The 17,795-nt window shown below is 40.6% G+C and overlaps 1 protein-coding gene across 1 annotated transcript in view; it reads right to left on the reverse strand.

Annotated features, from left to right (window-relative positions):
* Positions 1-13,493: 13,493 nt before the first annotated feature.
* Cd96 (CD96 molecule) overlaps positions 13,494-17,795 on the reverse strand; it is a 45,935-nt gene continuing 41,633 nt past the window's right edge. Inside the window, 1 exon segment of the mRNA XM_060370110.1 lies at positions 13,494-13,667. Coding sequence (XP_060226093.1) covers positions 13,494-13,667 — 174 coding nt within the window.

Here is a 17,795-nt window from a genome sequence, read left to right on the forward strand (position 1 = left end):
TGCTTCAAATTTGTGCTATTTTGGGGGATTAAAATGAAGCAATATATTTATAGTTTAGAATAATCCCAGACATACTGGGAGAGCTCAACAAATATCAGTGTCACTGTTCAGCTATCTGACACAGACATGGCCATGGGGAAGAACAGTTAGATAATTGCTAGGAGAAACTTGGAAGGCGCTTGTGTGACAGTAGTCTAAAAGCCTTTATTTAGCTCCATATTTAGTCAGACAATCCTCCTGTTGAGTCTTCTGTCATGGGTCTTTCCTTCTTTGCAAATGCCTTGTTGAGCCAGTCATCAACTTAGGTCACTATAAGTCAGCATCACCCAGCATCACCCAGCAGCATCACCTGCTCTTGCAGCTACTACTCACTCTACACACATAGCTTCTTTTTCCCTTTTCCTGCCACACCAAGAAGCCACAGTAACTGCTGGCATCCAGATAAGTTTACATCCATAGCCCATTGGTTAACCTCATCTTACCCTGGCCTTGCTTCACCTAGTCCCATCGCAGTTCTCTTCCCAATAGCCCCTGCTTCTCTTCTCATGGATGGCTTCCATTTATTTACATATGGACTTCCAAATGCAATTTTAGTCTTTGGACCTGCTAATTTCAGTGTGTAATTTTTAAATAAATAATAAAGTTTAATTTTTTAAAGGGTAATTTGAAGACCCATTTTGCATCTTCCTCCTAGTTAAGCCCATACTTCCTTCCAGACTCTATATGCAGACTTCTCCAACTCCTTTGCACACTCAGCATGACACTCTGAGTATTTCTGTGTAGTTCCTTGTAGTGACGGTAGTGATGGTGCTGGAGAAAATTAATCCAGGAATCTGCATATGTCTGTCAAGCATTGTACCGCTAAGCCATACTCCAGCGCTCTCTGCCTTGTCCCCTCTTCATATGTATGTATGTATGTATTTATGTATGTATGTATGTATGTATGTATGTATGTATGTATGTATGATACATCTATGTATGTATGATGATGGCAGAAACTAATGGAGTTGCCATCATGCTCAAATCAACGATATCCTCTGATACCTTTCAGCTCTGGTACTCCCTTGCTTGCTCTAGAACCCAGTGTCTTGACCTGCTGATGCTCTTCTGTGCTGCTTCCTTCTAATGTCATCTAATAATATGTCTCCCAGGTCTGTTCTTTATCCATTTCTGACATGTTCATTTGTAAGTCTCTAGTTTTGTTGCCATCCCTGGACGCTCGTCCCTCTGTTATCTGCCTCCCAGGCTTGACCATCCTCTTTCTAAGGACCGTCTGTTATTAGAAACAGCTGAGGCCTGTAGTCAGAGCAGACCTGGTATTTTGCTCAAAGTGTTCAGAGTAGGAAACGAGACTGTGAGGATCAGATAAGTTATTGATGAGGACATAACATCAAAATTAATGTCATTTGGGCCATAACATCAAAATCAATGTCATTTGGGCCAAAGGTTTAGATGTAGACATAAAAACAGGAGGCAGAACTAAAGTGTCTATGGCTTAATGGGCAGAGAATTGAGAATCAAGGCAAGACTCATGCAGTTATAAGCTCTGTGCAGTAGCGGCACTGTCTAGGTCCCTCATCACTGTAATATGGCACCTTAAAACCCCCAAATATACTATAGGCACTCTGTTGTTTATAGAATGAATAATGTCTCAAGTGATTACCATACCCTGGGTTGGGGCCTCTGAGGCCTGTTTCTAGAGAGTGAATTGAAAAGACCAGAGCTCTCCCAAGGACAATGACAGCTCTAAACATCCTTCACTGCTGCCCCACCCTCAGCTTGTCAGGTGACCCTGATTTCTTCACCTGGGCTTTGGATACCAGCATCCCATGATTTCCTAGAACAACACTGAGAAGGCAGTTGGGACTTAGCACATGTTAACTGGCTTTTGTGGAGTTGAAGGAGGCTTCCCTGGGAGGCTCTTGCAGTTTGAGCTGTGAAGTTCTCCTTCTGGAATTAGAGAGTATTGCATCGATGACCCCCCTACTTTTGAATTAAAAATCGCCTTTCATTGAATACAAGAGTAAGATGTGTATGCTTGCAGGCAGACACAGAGCTTTGTAATGCTGATTGAACTACATAGCTCCTTACATCTTAGAGTTTAGAGTGAACCATAGCCTTTCGAAGCTGATTTCTGTGTCATGCTCCATCAGGATTCATGTCTTGAAAGATCCTTCAAAGGTGGCTCCTACCAGATTCTGACTCAGCAATCAGGAGATTTTTACAATGACCCTCTAGGCTGCCAAGATTAAATGGTGCTTTCTCTATAGTAATTCAATGACTGCACCAAGCAGAGAAATTTAACTCAAGTATGTTTGCTAGCTATTGATTTAACACGGTCTCTTGTTTCTCAGACTCATCTCTGTTAGCATTTTGAACTAAACATTGCCTTGTAATGAGAGCTGTGCCATCCTGAGTTATATAACATTTAGGAGAAGCCTTCAGGTCTACTGGTGGCACCTTCCAACCTTACTGGGACAACCCAAAATCTGTCTGGTCACTACCAGATGTTCCCTCATTGTGGGAAGGGTAAGGCCAGGGAGGAGGAAAAAGAGAAGCAGGAGAGGAGCCATGTTATACAACACTAAGAACAAGTCAAAGTCAGCTGGATATGAAACTTCTGATGACTGCTTCACAGGCAGTTCTCACCTGCCATCTACTTCTCCCTTTCTGAAAGGTAGCAGGATGTGACAGTGACTGTAGGCGAAATGCAAAAGGCTACTAGCTAAAGCAATTGCTCACTCCAGTGGGCTGCCTTTATTTTATTCCATTTTCAGGCAAAATTGATAGTTTTGATTAAATAGGAAATGAAAGCCATACTTCTGCTCTACATATATGTGAGGGTTTTTTGTTTTTTTTTGTTTTGTTTTGTTTTGTTTTTTTAAATCTCAGAAGGTCACCATGGATCTCTGTAATGTACAAGGCCACACATGTGAGGATTATGATTTGTTTGCACCAAGGCCAACCTCTGAGATTCCCTGCCATGTGTGACTTTACCATAGCAACAACTGACCAACGGCTCTCACTGTTAATGATGCCATGGACAGGAGGGCTGAATTCACAGTATTCACTAGCTATCTTGGTAAATTAATTTGAGGACAGACAAATTTAAACATGAATGCTCCGACGATCTCAAGCCCACAACATCCCCATTTGCAACAATTTTTCTTAACTCCCCAATGAGAACAGCTGTGGAGGACTGTCAACTTATTAACTACTTAATGATGAATACAGAATTTAAATTCCTCACTGAATATTTACTGATCTCCATTTTTCCCCAGCTTCGAGTGCTAACTCTTGGAAACTATGAGAACAATACTTTGGTTTATTTCAGCTATCGTAGCAAAGAAGGGTATGCATCATGCAAGCCTGCTAGTTTTAACCACCTGATTAATTAAAGGATTAATAGGCTATGTATATTAAAAGTATGAAAATATTCTTCCTTGTAGGAGTTGCTTTGCCACCAGGTAAAGGTTGTGTACCCAGGGTCAGTCCTGTCATACTGCCTAGACCAGTTCCAGAACCTGACAGTGTAAGGCAGATATTAACAACGGATGAAATATTGTAAGAAAAATTCAGCTCTAAAATATTTTATTTTTTCATTATCAAATAAATCAGTGCTGAGGACTTGCTATGGAGCAGGCAGTGAGATACACTCGTGAGTTGGGGAGGCATATAGCTATCTTTATTTTCTTTAAATACTTTAAAATGTTTATTCATTGGTATGTGTGTGTGTGTGTGTACACTGCAGCTAAGATGTGTTGTTTTCCTTATATTTCATACCCATTTTATTTCCATTAGGGTGCTTTATAAATAGTCCTGCTGAAGGAAAATTTAAAAATTATTTTATTTATGTATACGGAAGTTTTGTGTTTGTGTCTGTGCACTGTGCGTGCCAGGCAGCCTCAGAGACCAGATGAGGGCATAGGATCTCCTGGAACTGGAGTTGTCATGGAGTAAGTGTAATGTAAGTGGAGATAGTTATAATCTACCATGTGGGTGTTGGTTATCAAACCCAGGTCATCTGGAAGAACAGCATATCCTAACCACTGAATCCTGAAGGAATTCCCCTGAAGGAATTCCTTCCCTGAAGGAAATTCTTTTTAATCATAAGTATAAGGAGGATTGATTAACTTTAGAAATATATATTAAATGTGGTTAGTTAATTTTTGAGCCTGGAATATTTTTGTGAGGTTTCTAGACACGGAATTAGTGTTTAGGAAAATTTTTAGATTGACAAAATGATCATACTGGTCTTGCTCGCCATCTAAAATTAGCCTGAACTCTTCAAGCAACATCATAGTTTGGTGCCTTGTCATATTTCCAACTTTATGTCTTTATGTTGATCATCATGCTTCCTTGTCTCATGAACTGTGCATTCTATCCCAAAGGAAGATGTTTCAGCCCAAGTATAGTAAACTCATGAAGACTTCCTAGTTATTGTATTATTGACATTTTCTTATTTTCAAGCTTCCTCATATAAGCCTTTTGAAAACTGGGGAGTCCTAGCAGGCCTTTGTGATATGCTCCCTTCCCTTAATGTTAGTGCTAGCAAGGGTTTTGTTTGGTGTTTCACAGGTCATGCCCCTCCAACGAAACAATGGTTTTGTTTCTCACTGTATTTGCAGATATTGATCAATGGAAATAATGTAGTGTATTCCAAATTGGCAGAAAGACCAACCTTAAGCGTCTATCTGACTGCTCTTAGATAATAATAACTATCTTCTAAAACAGTACTCCGAGAACATGAAGTATGGGGATGGAAGATAAATGTTTACATGGTTTTCTTTGTGGAATGATATTACAGAGGTTGTAAGCCAATGCCTATAGTCAAATCCTGCTCATGCCTTTGCTTATGAGTAAAGTATTTTTGATACAGACATATTAATTTTCTTACATGCTGTCCATAATAGCCTTTCTGTTGCAATCCGGAATTAAATAATTATGACAAAGATAATATTATCCATAAAAACTTAAAAATGTTTACTGCCTCACCCTTTATAGATGAGGTGCCGGTTCCTGGAATTAAAGGCATTGATTATCTTCAGTCCCAGGTTTCTAAAATGTAAGGCATTTATGATGGACATTTTTGTTTGTGAACAGTATTCTGCTGTATTTAATAGGGAAATATCTTTGGAAGCTAAAAGGGTCAGCTAGTACATTTTGGAGACCGAACTAATAGACTTGCATACTGAGAAGAGCTCTTTAGCCCACGTCCAGATCCCACCGAGATTTCAACATGAAATCTGAGCTTTCAAAGCATCTGTCTGGTTTCAGATTGGACTGGAAAGTAGAAACACTGCCTTGGTCAAAGCGAAAGTCAGGGACGTTATAAAGACGTGGTTACAGTGGAATAGGGGAAAGTGGTTTCCCAACACTCAGTGTAGAGTCCAATAGAGCTGCCTCATGCACAGATCCCATCACTTCACGTGCTGCCATGATGGAAGGGGTGGGCTTCCGGCCCTAAGCGCCTTCATCCTCTGCAAAGACTCTATGGTCTGAAATCACTCTACTGTAGGCTAAGGAGCCATCAGACCCCTTTAGGCACAGCAGCAGCCATGGTGCTGTGATCTGGTCCACAGGAAGAGCCTCATCAGTTCTGAGGCTCCCCACAAACCATTATCAGTAAGTGCATTGGCTCTTATCTGCTCCACTTAAAAAATGAGCCAAATCCTAGGGTGTGCAGGACCCTTCTTTCCCATAGACCAGAAGAAGAGGTTTCTCCAGGGTCTTGTTAGAAATGTAGACCTCAGCTCCAGACTCATTGAATTAGAATCTGCATTTTAACAAGCTTTGTTAAACTTTGTTAAATAACAAGGTGATTTGTGTATGTATTAAATTCTCTTTTTATGCTCTCAGCAACCCTGGGAGCAGTCATGAGCATGAAGCTTGCCTCACTGCTCGAAGTCATGACGCAAGACGTATTTGTCTAGAATCTTCCATTTTAATAAGTAGTGTTCCTCTTCTTTCAGCTATAGGGATATCCTTTCGGCTTTCTTCATACCCCCAAATAATACATGATCAGAATTATGCATTAAAAACGTATATATCACAGACATAGAGACATGCATGCACACACACACACACACATGCATGCATGCACTATTCATTATGTGTCAACCTTCAACTCTGTCACAGAGGGTTTGACCTTAATAGTTATAACTGGTTTTGAACCCTGATCAGCATTAATGACAGCTAGAATATTTTCAAAACCAGAGAGATTTTATAATTAACATTTAGATTAAAAGCCAACATTTAGATTAAAAGTCTTATGCCTTGAGAGATTCCACTTCTGACACTATTAATAACATTCTGCTTTACTTTCAGACAAGAGGCTAGCATAATTGTCATCTGAGTGGCTTCACCCAGCAGCTGATGAAAACAAATGAAGAGACCCACAGCCAAATGTTAGGCAGAGCTTGGAGATTTTTTTCCCCAGAATTTATTTATCTATTTTTATTTATTACAATTTATTCATTTTGTATCCCAGCTGTAGCTCCCTCCTTCATCCCCTCCCAATCCTGCCCTCCCTCCATCTTCTTCTCCTCTGCCCCTCCCCCAGTCCACTGATAGGGGAGGTCCTCCTTCCCTTTCATCTGACCCTAGCCTATCAGGTCTTATCAGTACTGGCTGCATTTTATAGAAGAGGGGAGGAAGGATTGAAAGAGCCAGATGGGCCAAGGAAACCACAGGAAAATGTACAGAATCAACTAACCTGGGCCAATAGGCACTAACAGAGACTGAACTATGAAGCAGACAGTATGCATGAGACTGATATGGGCCCTCTACACATATGTAACAGGTGCATAGCTTGGTCCTCATATGAGACTTCTAGCATCAGAAGCAGGGCCTGTCTCTGACTCTGTTTTCTGCCTTTGGATCTCTTTCCCTTAACTGTACTGTTTTGTCTAGCCTCAATAGAAGATGTGCTTAGTCTTATAATGATATGCCAAGGCAGGCTGATATGCATAGGAAGTCTCTCCTTCTCTGAAGAAAAAGGGAGGGGACTATAGGGGAAGGAGAGGTAAGAGAGAGGAGACGAGGGAGGGGAAGTTCCAACTGAGATGTTAATTAATTAATTAATGAAAAAAGCAAACAAAATATCCTCTTCCTTCTCCAAGAAACAAACAGTCCGTACTTCTAATAAAATTCAATTCTTGGGCCCTCCCTCCCAAAGATGAACCCTCTGGCCATGGATTAAGCCAACATGGCAAGATACAGTCAGGACATGCTGGGAAAGAATCGTCTGTTTTGGTTTAGGTGGATGCAAAATGTGGGAATTCTGCACCTCAGTCACCTCATCTGAACTTTTCTGAATTCTCTAAAACAGTGGTTCTCAGCCTTCCTAACACTGTGACATTTTAATACAGTTCCTCGTGTTGGGGAGAGGTGACCCTGCAACCATAGAACTGTTTTTGTTGCTACTTCATTTAACTGTAATTTTGCTACTGTTTTGAATCATAAGGTAAATACCTGTGTTTTCTGATGGTCTTAGGTGATCAACATGAAAGAGTTCTTTGACCCATAGGTTGAGGATCTCCACTCTAAAACAAGCATCTCTGGGCCCTTGACCTTCCTCAGAGACTGAGTTACTGGGAGAGAGGTGTATTCCTCAGAGGAGTATTACCTTGCAGCCTGCAATGTTATGATCTTTGTCCTAGAACAAAAAGGAGAAATCTTCCCCCATTTTCCCACTAAGTTTCTTTTTCTTTTCCAGAATAATCTCAATTTCTCTCTGCTGGTTCTGGGAGGGTTGGTTATTCTTCCGAGTTTTTATTTCAGTATCTTTTCAGCAATAAAAGCTTGGCATGGTGGTTTGAATGAGAAATGCCCCCTCTCCCCACCAAGGCACATGTATTTGAACACCTGGTACCCCGTTGAAGGATGCTCTTTGGGAAAGTTTTTCGGAACTCTAGGGAGGTGGAGCCTTGCTGCAGAAAGTCCATCACTTTGGGGAGAGGTTGGTAAGGGTTTTACAGCTTCACTCTACTTACTGTGCTCTCTGGTTCTCCCTGTGCCTCCTATTCTCACTGTGTTGGTGTGATGAACCAGCTTCCTGCTCCTGCCTACATGCCGTGCCTTGCCCACCACTTGTGCTCTCTATCCATTCAAAACTATAACCTAAACTCTTTCTGTCCTAAGTTGTTTTTGGTCCCAGCATTTTATCACAGCAATGAAAAGTGACTGATTCACTTGGCAAAGCGATGACTCTTGTGGCAGGCATCAGGGGAGTGCTCCAGAGTTCAGAAAGCATCCAGTAGGACTACCACAGAGAACATGTCTGCCAGGCAGTGCTGAAGAACCTTGAACACACAATGAAGCATGATTCAAGGGTTCCGTTTCTCTACAGAGCCTTGATTGTGTCTGCAGACTCATTCACAGTGATTTGTGTCTGAATGGGACAAGAAAGGGTGTTACAGCTTTGGAAACTGAGATTTTGGGACATTCCAAGTTTTGTTTTTTTTTTTTTAAGGGATTGTGTCTTTTTATTGTCCACATCTAGCAGATCATTTAGAAGGTGGTGGATTTCTTATAAATTATTGCTCTATTTATATACAAATTGAAACATTTCACATTTTACTATATGCTTTTATTATTGCACTTTGAATTATATAATGCAGGAGGCTAAGAATGTGATAATTTTCTCATTATTTATTTTCCTTCAACATCTTTTTGTTGCACTGATTCAAATATACCCAGGGCATTTTAATCCTCAAGTCTCTTCTCTACTTATTTCCCTTCCCACTTTGGTGCTACTTCCTTGTCCTCTCTTCATTTTTCCTTAATCTCCTAGACCAAACATTTCATTATTAAGATAAATGTTCCAGGTACCTAAAATTAATTGGAGGAGAGGATGTTTCTCAAAATCCAATTAACCTGCTCATTTAAATGGCTCCTGTATCAGAAGATGCATTTTTATATCTTTTAAAAATTTTATTAATTACAGTTTATTTACTTTGTATCCCAGCTGTAGCCCCTCCCTTACCCCTCCCAATTCCACCCTGCCTCCCTCTTCTTCTCATATGCCCCTCCCCCAGTCCAATGATAGGGGAGGTCTTCCTCCCCTTCCATCTGACCATAGTCTATCAGGTCTCTAATTGGATGCCTACATGTAGAAAAATGCAAATAGATCCATACTTATCACCCTGCACAAAACTAAAATCCAAGTGGATCAAAGACCTCAATATAAAAATGGACACACTAAACCTGTTAGAAGAAAAAGTAGGGAAGAGTCTTGAATTCATTGGCACAGGAGACAACTTCCTGAACAGAACACCAACAGCACAGGCTCTAAGAGCAACAATCAATAAATTGGACCTCATGAAACTGAAAAGCTTCTGTAAAGCAAAGGACCCTGTCAGCAGAACAAAATGACAGCCTACAGACTGGGAAAGGATCTTCACCAACCCTATATCTGACAGAGGGCTAATATCCAGAATATAAAAAGAACTTAAGAAGTTAAACAGCAACAAGTCAAATAACCCAATTAAAAAATGGGATACAGAGCTAAACAGAGAATTCTCAATAAAGGAACATCAGATGGCAGAGAAACATTTGAAGAAATGCTCAACATCCTTAGTCATCAGGGAAATGCAAATCAAAACGACCCTGAGATTTCACCTTACACCCATCAGAATGGCTAAGATCAAACATTCAAGTGACAACACATGCTGGAGAGGATGTGGAGAAATAGGAACCCTATTCCATTGCTGGTGAGAATGTAAACTTGTGCAACCACTTTGGAAATCAATCTGGCACTTTCTCAGACAAACAGGAATAGCGCTACCTCAAGACCCAGCTATACTACTCCTAGGCAGATATCCAAAAGAGGCTCAAGTATATGACAAGGACATTTGCTCAACCATTCCAAGACTTTTTAGCTTTACTTTCTCATTGTAAAAGCTAGAGGTTCATATGGTGATTAAAATTTACCTACTTGTTCGGAGTGTAAAAATAAACAAGAAGGGCTTCCCTGTAAAATTTGAATTATAACGTGTTTGAGGTATAAAAATCAGTATTCAGTTTTCAGAAAACATTGGTTTGGGGAGGGGGAATGGGACTAGTATTCTTATTCAGAGCTGAAGGTTTTAGAGTATTTTAGCTCATAGCTTCAGATTCTGCCAAAGCTCTTGGCAAATCTTTGTGAGACTTGGTAAACTTCATATTGTTCCAAGACTGTGGCCTCCCTCATGTGTAATCTTCTAAGAAAGAGCTGTGTTTATTCTTTATGGACTTAGATGAGGTTTAGTAAGGCTGTTTTCCTGTAAGTCCATCACATTCATTCTATATGAGTGTATCTATATCCTAATCAACAGTGATTCTTTTTCATATTTAAATATATGCACATAGGTAGAGCCTGGGTTTTAGGTCCTCTCCGTGCATTGTTCTTGGTTGGGGTATCACTCTCTGCAGGGCCTCCAGGGCTCAGTAACTTTTTGGCTCTGTTGGTCTTCTTTTGGAGCTCCTGTCCACCCCAGGTCTTTCTATCTCCCCCTTCTTTCATAAGATTTCCTGCACTCTGCCCAAAGTTTGGCTATTAGTCTCAGCATCTGCTTTGATACCCTGATGAGTAGAGTGTTTCAGAGGCCCTCTGTAGTAGATTCCTGTCCTGTTCCCTGTCTTCTCCTACATTCAACAGAATGGCTAAGATAAGTGGGAAATAGTAAGATCTGGAGAGGATAGGAACTCCACAAGGAGAGCAACAGAACCTGAGACTCATACTCCAACCAAGTAGCATGCATGGAGATAACCTAGAACCCCTGCACAGATGTGGTCCATGGCAGTTCAGTGTCCAAGTGGGTCTGGGTTCCATAGTAATGGGAAGAGGGATTGCCTCTGACATGAACTGATTGGCCTGCTCTTTGATCACCTCCCCCTGAGGGGGGAGCAGCCTTACCAGGCCAGAGAGGAAGACAATGCAGCCACTCCTGATGAAACCTGATAGACTAGGATCAGAAAGAAGGAAAAGAAGGCCTCCCCTATCAGTGGACTTGGGGAGGGGTATTCGTGGAGAAGGGGAAGGAAGGGAAGGATTGAGAAGGGAGGAGGGAGGGAGCTACAGGGGGAATACAAAGTGAATAAAGTGTAATTAATAAAAAATTAAAAATAACCAAGTGACAACACATGCTGGAGAGGATGTGGAGAAGGGGGAACCTTCCTCCATTGCTGGTGGGAATGTAAATTTGTGCAACCACTTTGGAAATTGATCTGGTGCTTTCTCAGACAATTAGGAATAGTGCTACCTCAAGATCCAGCTATACCACTCCTAGGCATATATCCAAAATATGTTCATGTACACAACAAGGACATTTGCTCAACTATGTTCATAGCAGCTCTATTCATAATAGTCAGAAGCTGGAAACAATCTAGATGTCCCTCAACTGAAATTGTGGTACACTTACACAATGGAATACTACTCAACTAGTAAAAACAAGGAAATCATGAAATTTTCAGGCAAATGTTGGGAACTAGAAAAGATCATCTTGAGTGAGGTAACCCAGAAGCAGAAAGACACACATGGTATATACTCACTCATAAGTGGATATTAGCCATATAATATAAGATAAACATAGTAACATCTATATCCCTAATGAAGCTAAACAACAAGGAAGACCCTAGAGAAGATGCTCAATCCTCATTAAAATTAGCTTTTATTTTGAGATGAGGGCCTCCCTTTGTTGCCCAGACTAGCCTTTAACTCATAGCTTAAACCATCCTCTTGCCCCATCTAAGTAAACAGCCTACAACCTTTTGCTGCAACACACAACTAATTTATGGTAATGCAGCCTCCCAGTCAGCCTTTAGCTTCTGAGAAGCAAGGCTCACTTCCAGCAAAGCCTGATCTAACGGGAGACAATTGTTCCAGGTCCTGGGTAACTCTGATCCATAGTCAGGCTGTAATAAGCATTCATTATATGGATCCAAAGGTTTGGGGTTAGATTATTTCAACTCATTAGTGCCATTTAGTAATGGTCAGATTGGTGATTTGTACTGGAATTGGATTGGACTCCGGGAGGGCTCTTCTGTAGACTCTGGTTGTATAGTAAGAACATATAAAAATAATATATCAATACAATATAAAACAATCCATTCTGGCTCTGAGCTTCCCACTTTAGCACTGGTCTGCACACAATGGTTTTCTAATTTGAGAAGGTGCGTGTGTGTGGGCCTTGTAGAGTGAATGCAGAGGGTGTTGGGTCAATTGGATCTCCTCTGTCCTGTAACTGTAAAGGATGATGTACACTCTAATTCCGATACAATATCATATTCTTTTCCTGAAATAAATTATATATTGATAAGCATTTTACATTTTGGTCGCATGAGCCTTCTCTAGAATCTTTAAATTATCACCGTTAGGATAACTTTCAAATTGCATGCATTGCAGCAACAGATTACTATCTATCCTGTCCCCACAGGATAGATCATTTTGAATGCTCAGAGTCTTTACATTAAATGGTTTTTGTTTTTGTTGAGACTGGGTCTGGTGTTTCTCTGGCTGGCCTCAACCTCATTATGTAGCCAAGCATGACCTTGAACTCTTGTTCCCCTTCCTGTAGCTCCTAAATACTAGGATTTGCAATCCTGTGCCAATATGCCTGGCTCACATGAAAGGTTCCTGCTGCTAGTTCTGAAGTTACTATTTGGAAAAGTATTAGGTATATGTAGTTGTATGCTGATGGAATTTGGATCACATTGTCTGGCCTCTTATTTGAGAATGGACATATCTTATCTGGGTGTTTTACTTATAGAGTATTTACTTAATAGGAAGATATATATTTGCCATACGTTTTAACACGTTATCTTGGGATTGTGTTGTATTATCACTACTTTTAAAATGAACTCAAGGGATCAATAAAATCACCCAGCAGCAGAAGCTCTTAATTTTAGAAATGAAAAGAAATAATTGAGCAAGAGCTTTGTGACTCAGTTATATGTGCTAGAAGAATGAGTCAGTGGAAGGCCTGTTGTCCAGGTCCAGATGCCTGATATTATGTGCTACATGGTTACTGCCTATATGAAATACTACTTTGTACTGAAATTGTCTCAGTGTGTATCCCTGCCCCAGGAACTTAATTCTCCCAGTAGATCTTTTCCTTGTGGAGGAACTAACTCCTTCAAATCCATCCCTAGTGTCACACCCTTAGGTCTTGCCCCAGATAATTACAAGAAACTGTGGAAATTGTTATTACCTGATTTAAAACAGTGGTGCCAAGAAAACTGGACATAATATATGAAAACAATAAAGAAAAAGCAGAGCAGATAGTGATGCTACAAAGGTAATCGTATGTTTATTTGAATGTTGTCATCCTCATACAGGATATTTGTTTTGGCTAACACAAATTAAATAATGTGTGTGGTCTGAAGAAATCAACTGTACTGCTTTTACTCTGGAAAATGTTGCCATTTACCCACTTGGAAGAAATCAGGTCAAGTATCAGAAAGTGTCACCTGGTAGTTTTAAGATGATGTTTCTCCTGGATCAACAGTAACTTTTAAATGCCAAGATCAATTTGGGCGCCAAGGCTTTCTAAGGCTTGGTGTTGCCGAACCCATTCCCATGGCTTAGATTCCGTACCTTCTTCATCACCCTGAAGAAACCTTCCTTCTGTTAACCAGCTGAGATTTGCTTTAGGAAAGACATTCTTCAGTAGGCAGATAAATACTCTCTACAACTAACAAAAGGAGGATTATTTGCAAATTTGGAAGAAATTCATGCTCACTATGTCTCCATTCACGAGACAAGTTAGCAAGGAATGATTTTTGCCTACCTTTAAATGTGCGCAGGTCACACAGGGACTATTGCTTTCCATGGCACTAGCAAATTTGTGGCTAGAATCCTAGGTCAATTTAGGAATGTAAGGCTGTTCTAATGTTATATGACATTTATGGGTTCTAAAAAATAGAACTGGCATTGAGTTAGTACTAAATGGAAATCAAGGCATAGAAGGAAGGAGCTTACAACAGGCATAGGCCAGAGAAGACTGCTGTCAGATTAAAAGTAGAAGGGGACTCTCCCATAGGGTGGGTCTTTTGTTGGGCCAGGCCAACCCCTGACACTATGAATGATACTCTGCTATGCTTGCAGACAAGAGCCTGTCACAGTTGTCCTACAAGAGACTCTACCCAGCAGCGCCTCAAAACAGATGCTGAGACTCACAGACAAACATTGGGTGATGCATATGGAGTCTTGTGGAAAAACGGGAGGAAAGAGAAAAATACCTGGAGATGACAGAAGCTCCACAAAAAGACCAACAGAGCCAACTAACCAGGGCCCACAGGGGCTTGCTGAGCTGAAGGACCAACCAAGGATGATGTATGAACTGGACTTAGGCCCCCTACAAAGATGTAGGAGATGGGCAGCTTAGGCTTCATGTGGGTCCTCTAGAAAGAAACATAGGGACCATTGGACATGGACTCACTAACATTTTTTTAATGTTTAATTTATTTTTTTATTTATTACAATTTATTTACTTTGTATCCCAGCTGTAGCTCCCTCCTTCAGCCCCTCCCAATCCTACCTTCCCTCTCTCCTCTCCCCCCATGCCACTCCCCCTGCCCACTGATAGGAGAGGTCCTCCTCCCCTTCCATCTGATCCTAGCCTATCAGGTCTCATTAGGGCTGGCTGCATTGTCTTCTTGGACCATTCATGGAGATATCCTAGAACCTCTGCACATGTGTAGCCCATGGCAGCTCAGTGTCCAAGTGGCTACCCTAGTTAGGGGAGCCTGGGCTGTTTCTGATGTGAACTCAGTGGCTGGGTCTTTTGATCACCTCCCCCTGAGGTGGGGGGACAGCCTTACTTACCAACTTTTTGATCACTTCCCCCAGGTATTACTGCCTTGCCAGGCCAAAGGGGAAGAGGACACATTCAGTCCTGATGCAACTTCATGAGCTGGGCTGGATAGGAAAGGAAGCTCCCCTCTTCTGAAGAATAGATGAGAGGGGAGGTGAGAGAGGGTGGGGCTTGGAGGAGTAGATGAATGGGGCTAAAACCAGGATGTAAAGTGAATTAAAAAGTATTTATAGGTAAAAAAAAAAAAAAAGTAAAAGGGAATTGAGCCATTACTTTTGTTTCCAAAATAGTATAAAATACCATCTGTAATAATGCTCATGTAAATGGCTTAAAGTAAACATATCATTTTGGGGTTTGAAAGTTTTCATAATTGTTTTTGCCTTTTTCTTGATTCTCTAGGGTAGACAGTACATGCTTCCTGTTAATAGGTAACAAATAGAAATACCAAGGTGTTGAGAAAACATTTTGGTTCGAAATAAGTAAGACATGGAAAGATGTGTAGCATACTGATTTGAATGAGAATGGCCCTCATGGAAATGTTTATATATTTGAGTGTTTGGTTCCTAGTTGGTGTACCGTTTAGGAAGGATTAGGAGGTGTGGCCTTGATGCCTGGAGTGTGTCACTGGGGCTGGCCTTGAGGTTTCAAAAGCCCACACCTGGCCCAGTCTTGCTCTCTCTGTCTATTTCTCGTGGTTAAGATTTCACCTCTCAGCTACTGCTCCAGAGCCATGCTTCTCTGCCTTCTTCTATGCTCTCTACCATGATGGTCAGAGGCTCCCCCTCTGAATCTGTAAACACGTCTACTGCTCTCTCTTATAAATTTCCTTGGTCATGGTACTTCTTCCCAGCAAAAGACATGTAATGAAGACAGCTAGCTATGTTGTAGCAGCAGAGAGATGGATGCAGGATTAGTTAGATATTGTTTTCAACACCTTTTATTCTCTGGAGCATGCAGATTTTACTCCATAGCATGGTGAACACATCCAATGATGTTTATTAGTTCTCATTATCTCACCTGGTGCTCTATAAAATTATAATCCTGTTTCTAATTATCTATTTTTTTAGTATCAATGTACGAATTTTGCATGTCCCAGGTCCTTGTCCTTGTCCTAAATCTTTCTCACAATAGTTGAATCTAATAGTAGTTAACTAGTAAAGGAGAGTGAACTGTATGTAATGCTGTTGTGCCAATTTTCCAACTAATTACTCTTCAATAAGTCAAACCTATAAAGCTGGGAATCCCAACTCCAGGGTATCAGGAAACATTTTTTTTCTGGTAGAACTCTCCCCGTGTTCAGTTTCCTGACCCACAGTACAATGCAGTTAACTAGGAAAAAAAAAAAAAAAAAACAAACAAAGACTTCCAAAGGATTGACTAGAATAGCAGGTGGCAAATAATGCAGTTTTTAGTATTTCTACTCTTTTGACATTTGTGTTTTCAGACAATATGGATATATACATGTGACAATGTTGTAGAATTTAGGAAATTATGAGGCTGGGAACACAGCTCAATGTTTACATAGTATACAATTCGCTCTGGATTTGATCTCCAGCAATTAAAAAAAGTGCCATTCTTCTTAAGTGCCTTCTTTCTTAAGAAAACAAAAGTAAAACTAGCTTCCTTAGAATATTTACACTTATTAATAAGAAAAAATAATTCAGCTTACTTAATCTAACAAGATGCAAAACATATTGATTTTTATGCTTTGTTGGTCCAAGTGGCATGGAGAGACATAAGAAATAAAATGGTAATAACAAAGTGCTTGCAGTTTGTGTTAAATCCAGTGTTCCTGACCTTCTCATGACTTACTTCCTCTACCATCACCCAACTGCCCAAGAAGGGTGGTGCAGTGTCACATAGTCAAAGAACATTTGACTATGAGACTATTGATTCACTGAAGAAGTCTCTGCCAGCTCCAAAAGTGGTTGAACAATTTGACACTTGAAATGATTCAGATTTTAAATATATGCTCCCCACCACCTGCCACCTGTGATAAAACACAGACCAAAACCCAAATTTGTGGAGGAAAGGGTTTAAAACATCTCATACGTTGCAGTCCAACTTAGAGGGAAGGTGGGGCAGGAGCTCAAGGCAGGAACCTTGAAGCAGGAACTACCTCCAGACTCTGTCTTCCAATATTTGGTTCAAGAACATGGGTCTCATTCTAAAATGCCTCTAATCTCTAAAACTGAACTGCAACAATTCTTTATTCACAGATGAAATACTGAAATGGTGAACATTTTAATTACCATCTATGAATATATTCCTAGTTACCACATCTACGTTGAGATGACAACTTTCCCAGTAGATCTTTTGGTATTTTTTAGAATAATTTTGAAAACAATAAGGTTTTTAATTTAGAAACAAAGGCACTGATGACTGGCCTGACTCTATCACGTATTTCTTTATCCAACATTTCCCTTCTGTGTCATTGTCTCCTTGGATCCCAGGAGACAGTACTTATTGCTAAGCATCTTTTTGATGAAGGACTGAACATCAGTGAGCCTTGCAGGACAGAGCAGCCCCCAGTGAGGATGATTATCATGATGGTAGGGTACACCTTGTAAGAGGAGTCATCTCATGAGAACCAAATTATTCCTTTCATGGAATAACAGTGATGGGACATTTTCAGACTCCCTTGCAAGACCCAGAGCTGAGCAGTTATCAAGCACAGCGTACTGAGTCCAAAACTGCTGCATACATCCATGCCCCACCTTCTGACCCAGTTCTCTCTCTAAATAAGCTGAGAGCTCATGTCAGTAATCTCTGACCTGACTTGAGATTCTCCCCACATGGCTATAGTGATTACATTATCTACCTTTCCCCAGTACCCTTCTGTTTAATTGATGTACTGCGCATGGGAGCTGAGCTTTCTGTTTTGGGATTGCCAGTGATGGTACTGTTTTACCCTAAAACTCTAAGTAACAGAAAGGAAATTAAAAACAAACAACAACAACAACAAAAAAACAAGTTTTCCAAGTTTTCAGAACAATTCTT

Source organism: Meriones unguiculatus, chromosome 17, assembly GCF_030254825.1.
Source record: "Meriones unguiculatus strain TT.TT164.6M chromosome 17, Bangor_MerUng_6.1, whole genome shotgun sequence".
NCBI lineage: Eukaryota > Metazoa > Chordata > Mammalia > Rodentia > Muridae > Meriones > Meriones unguiculatus.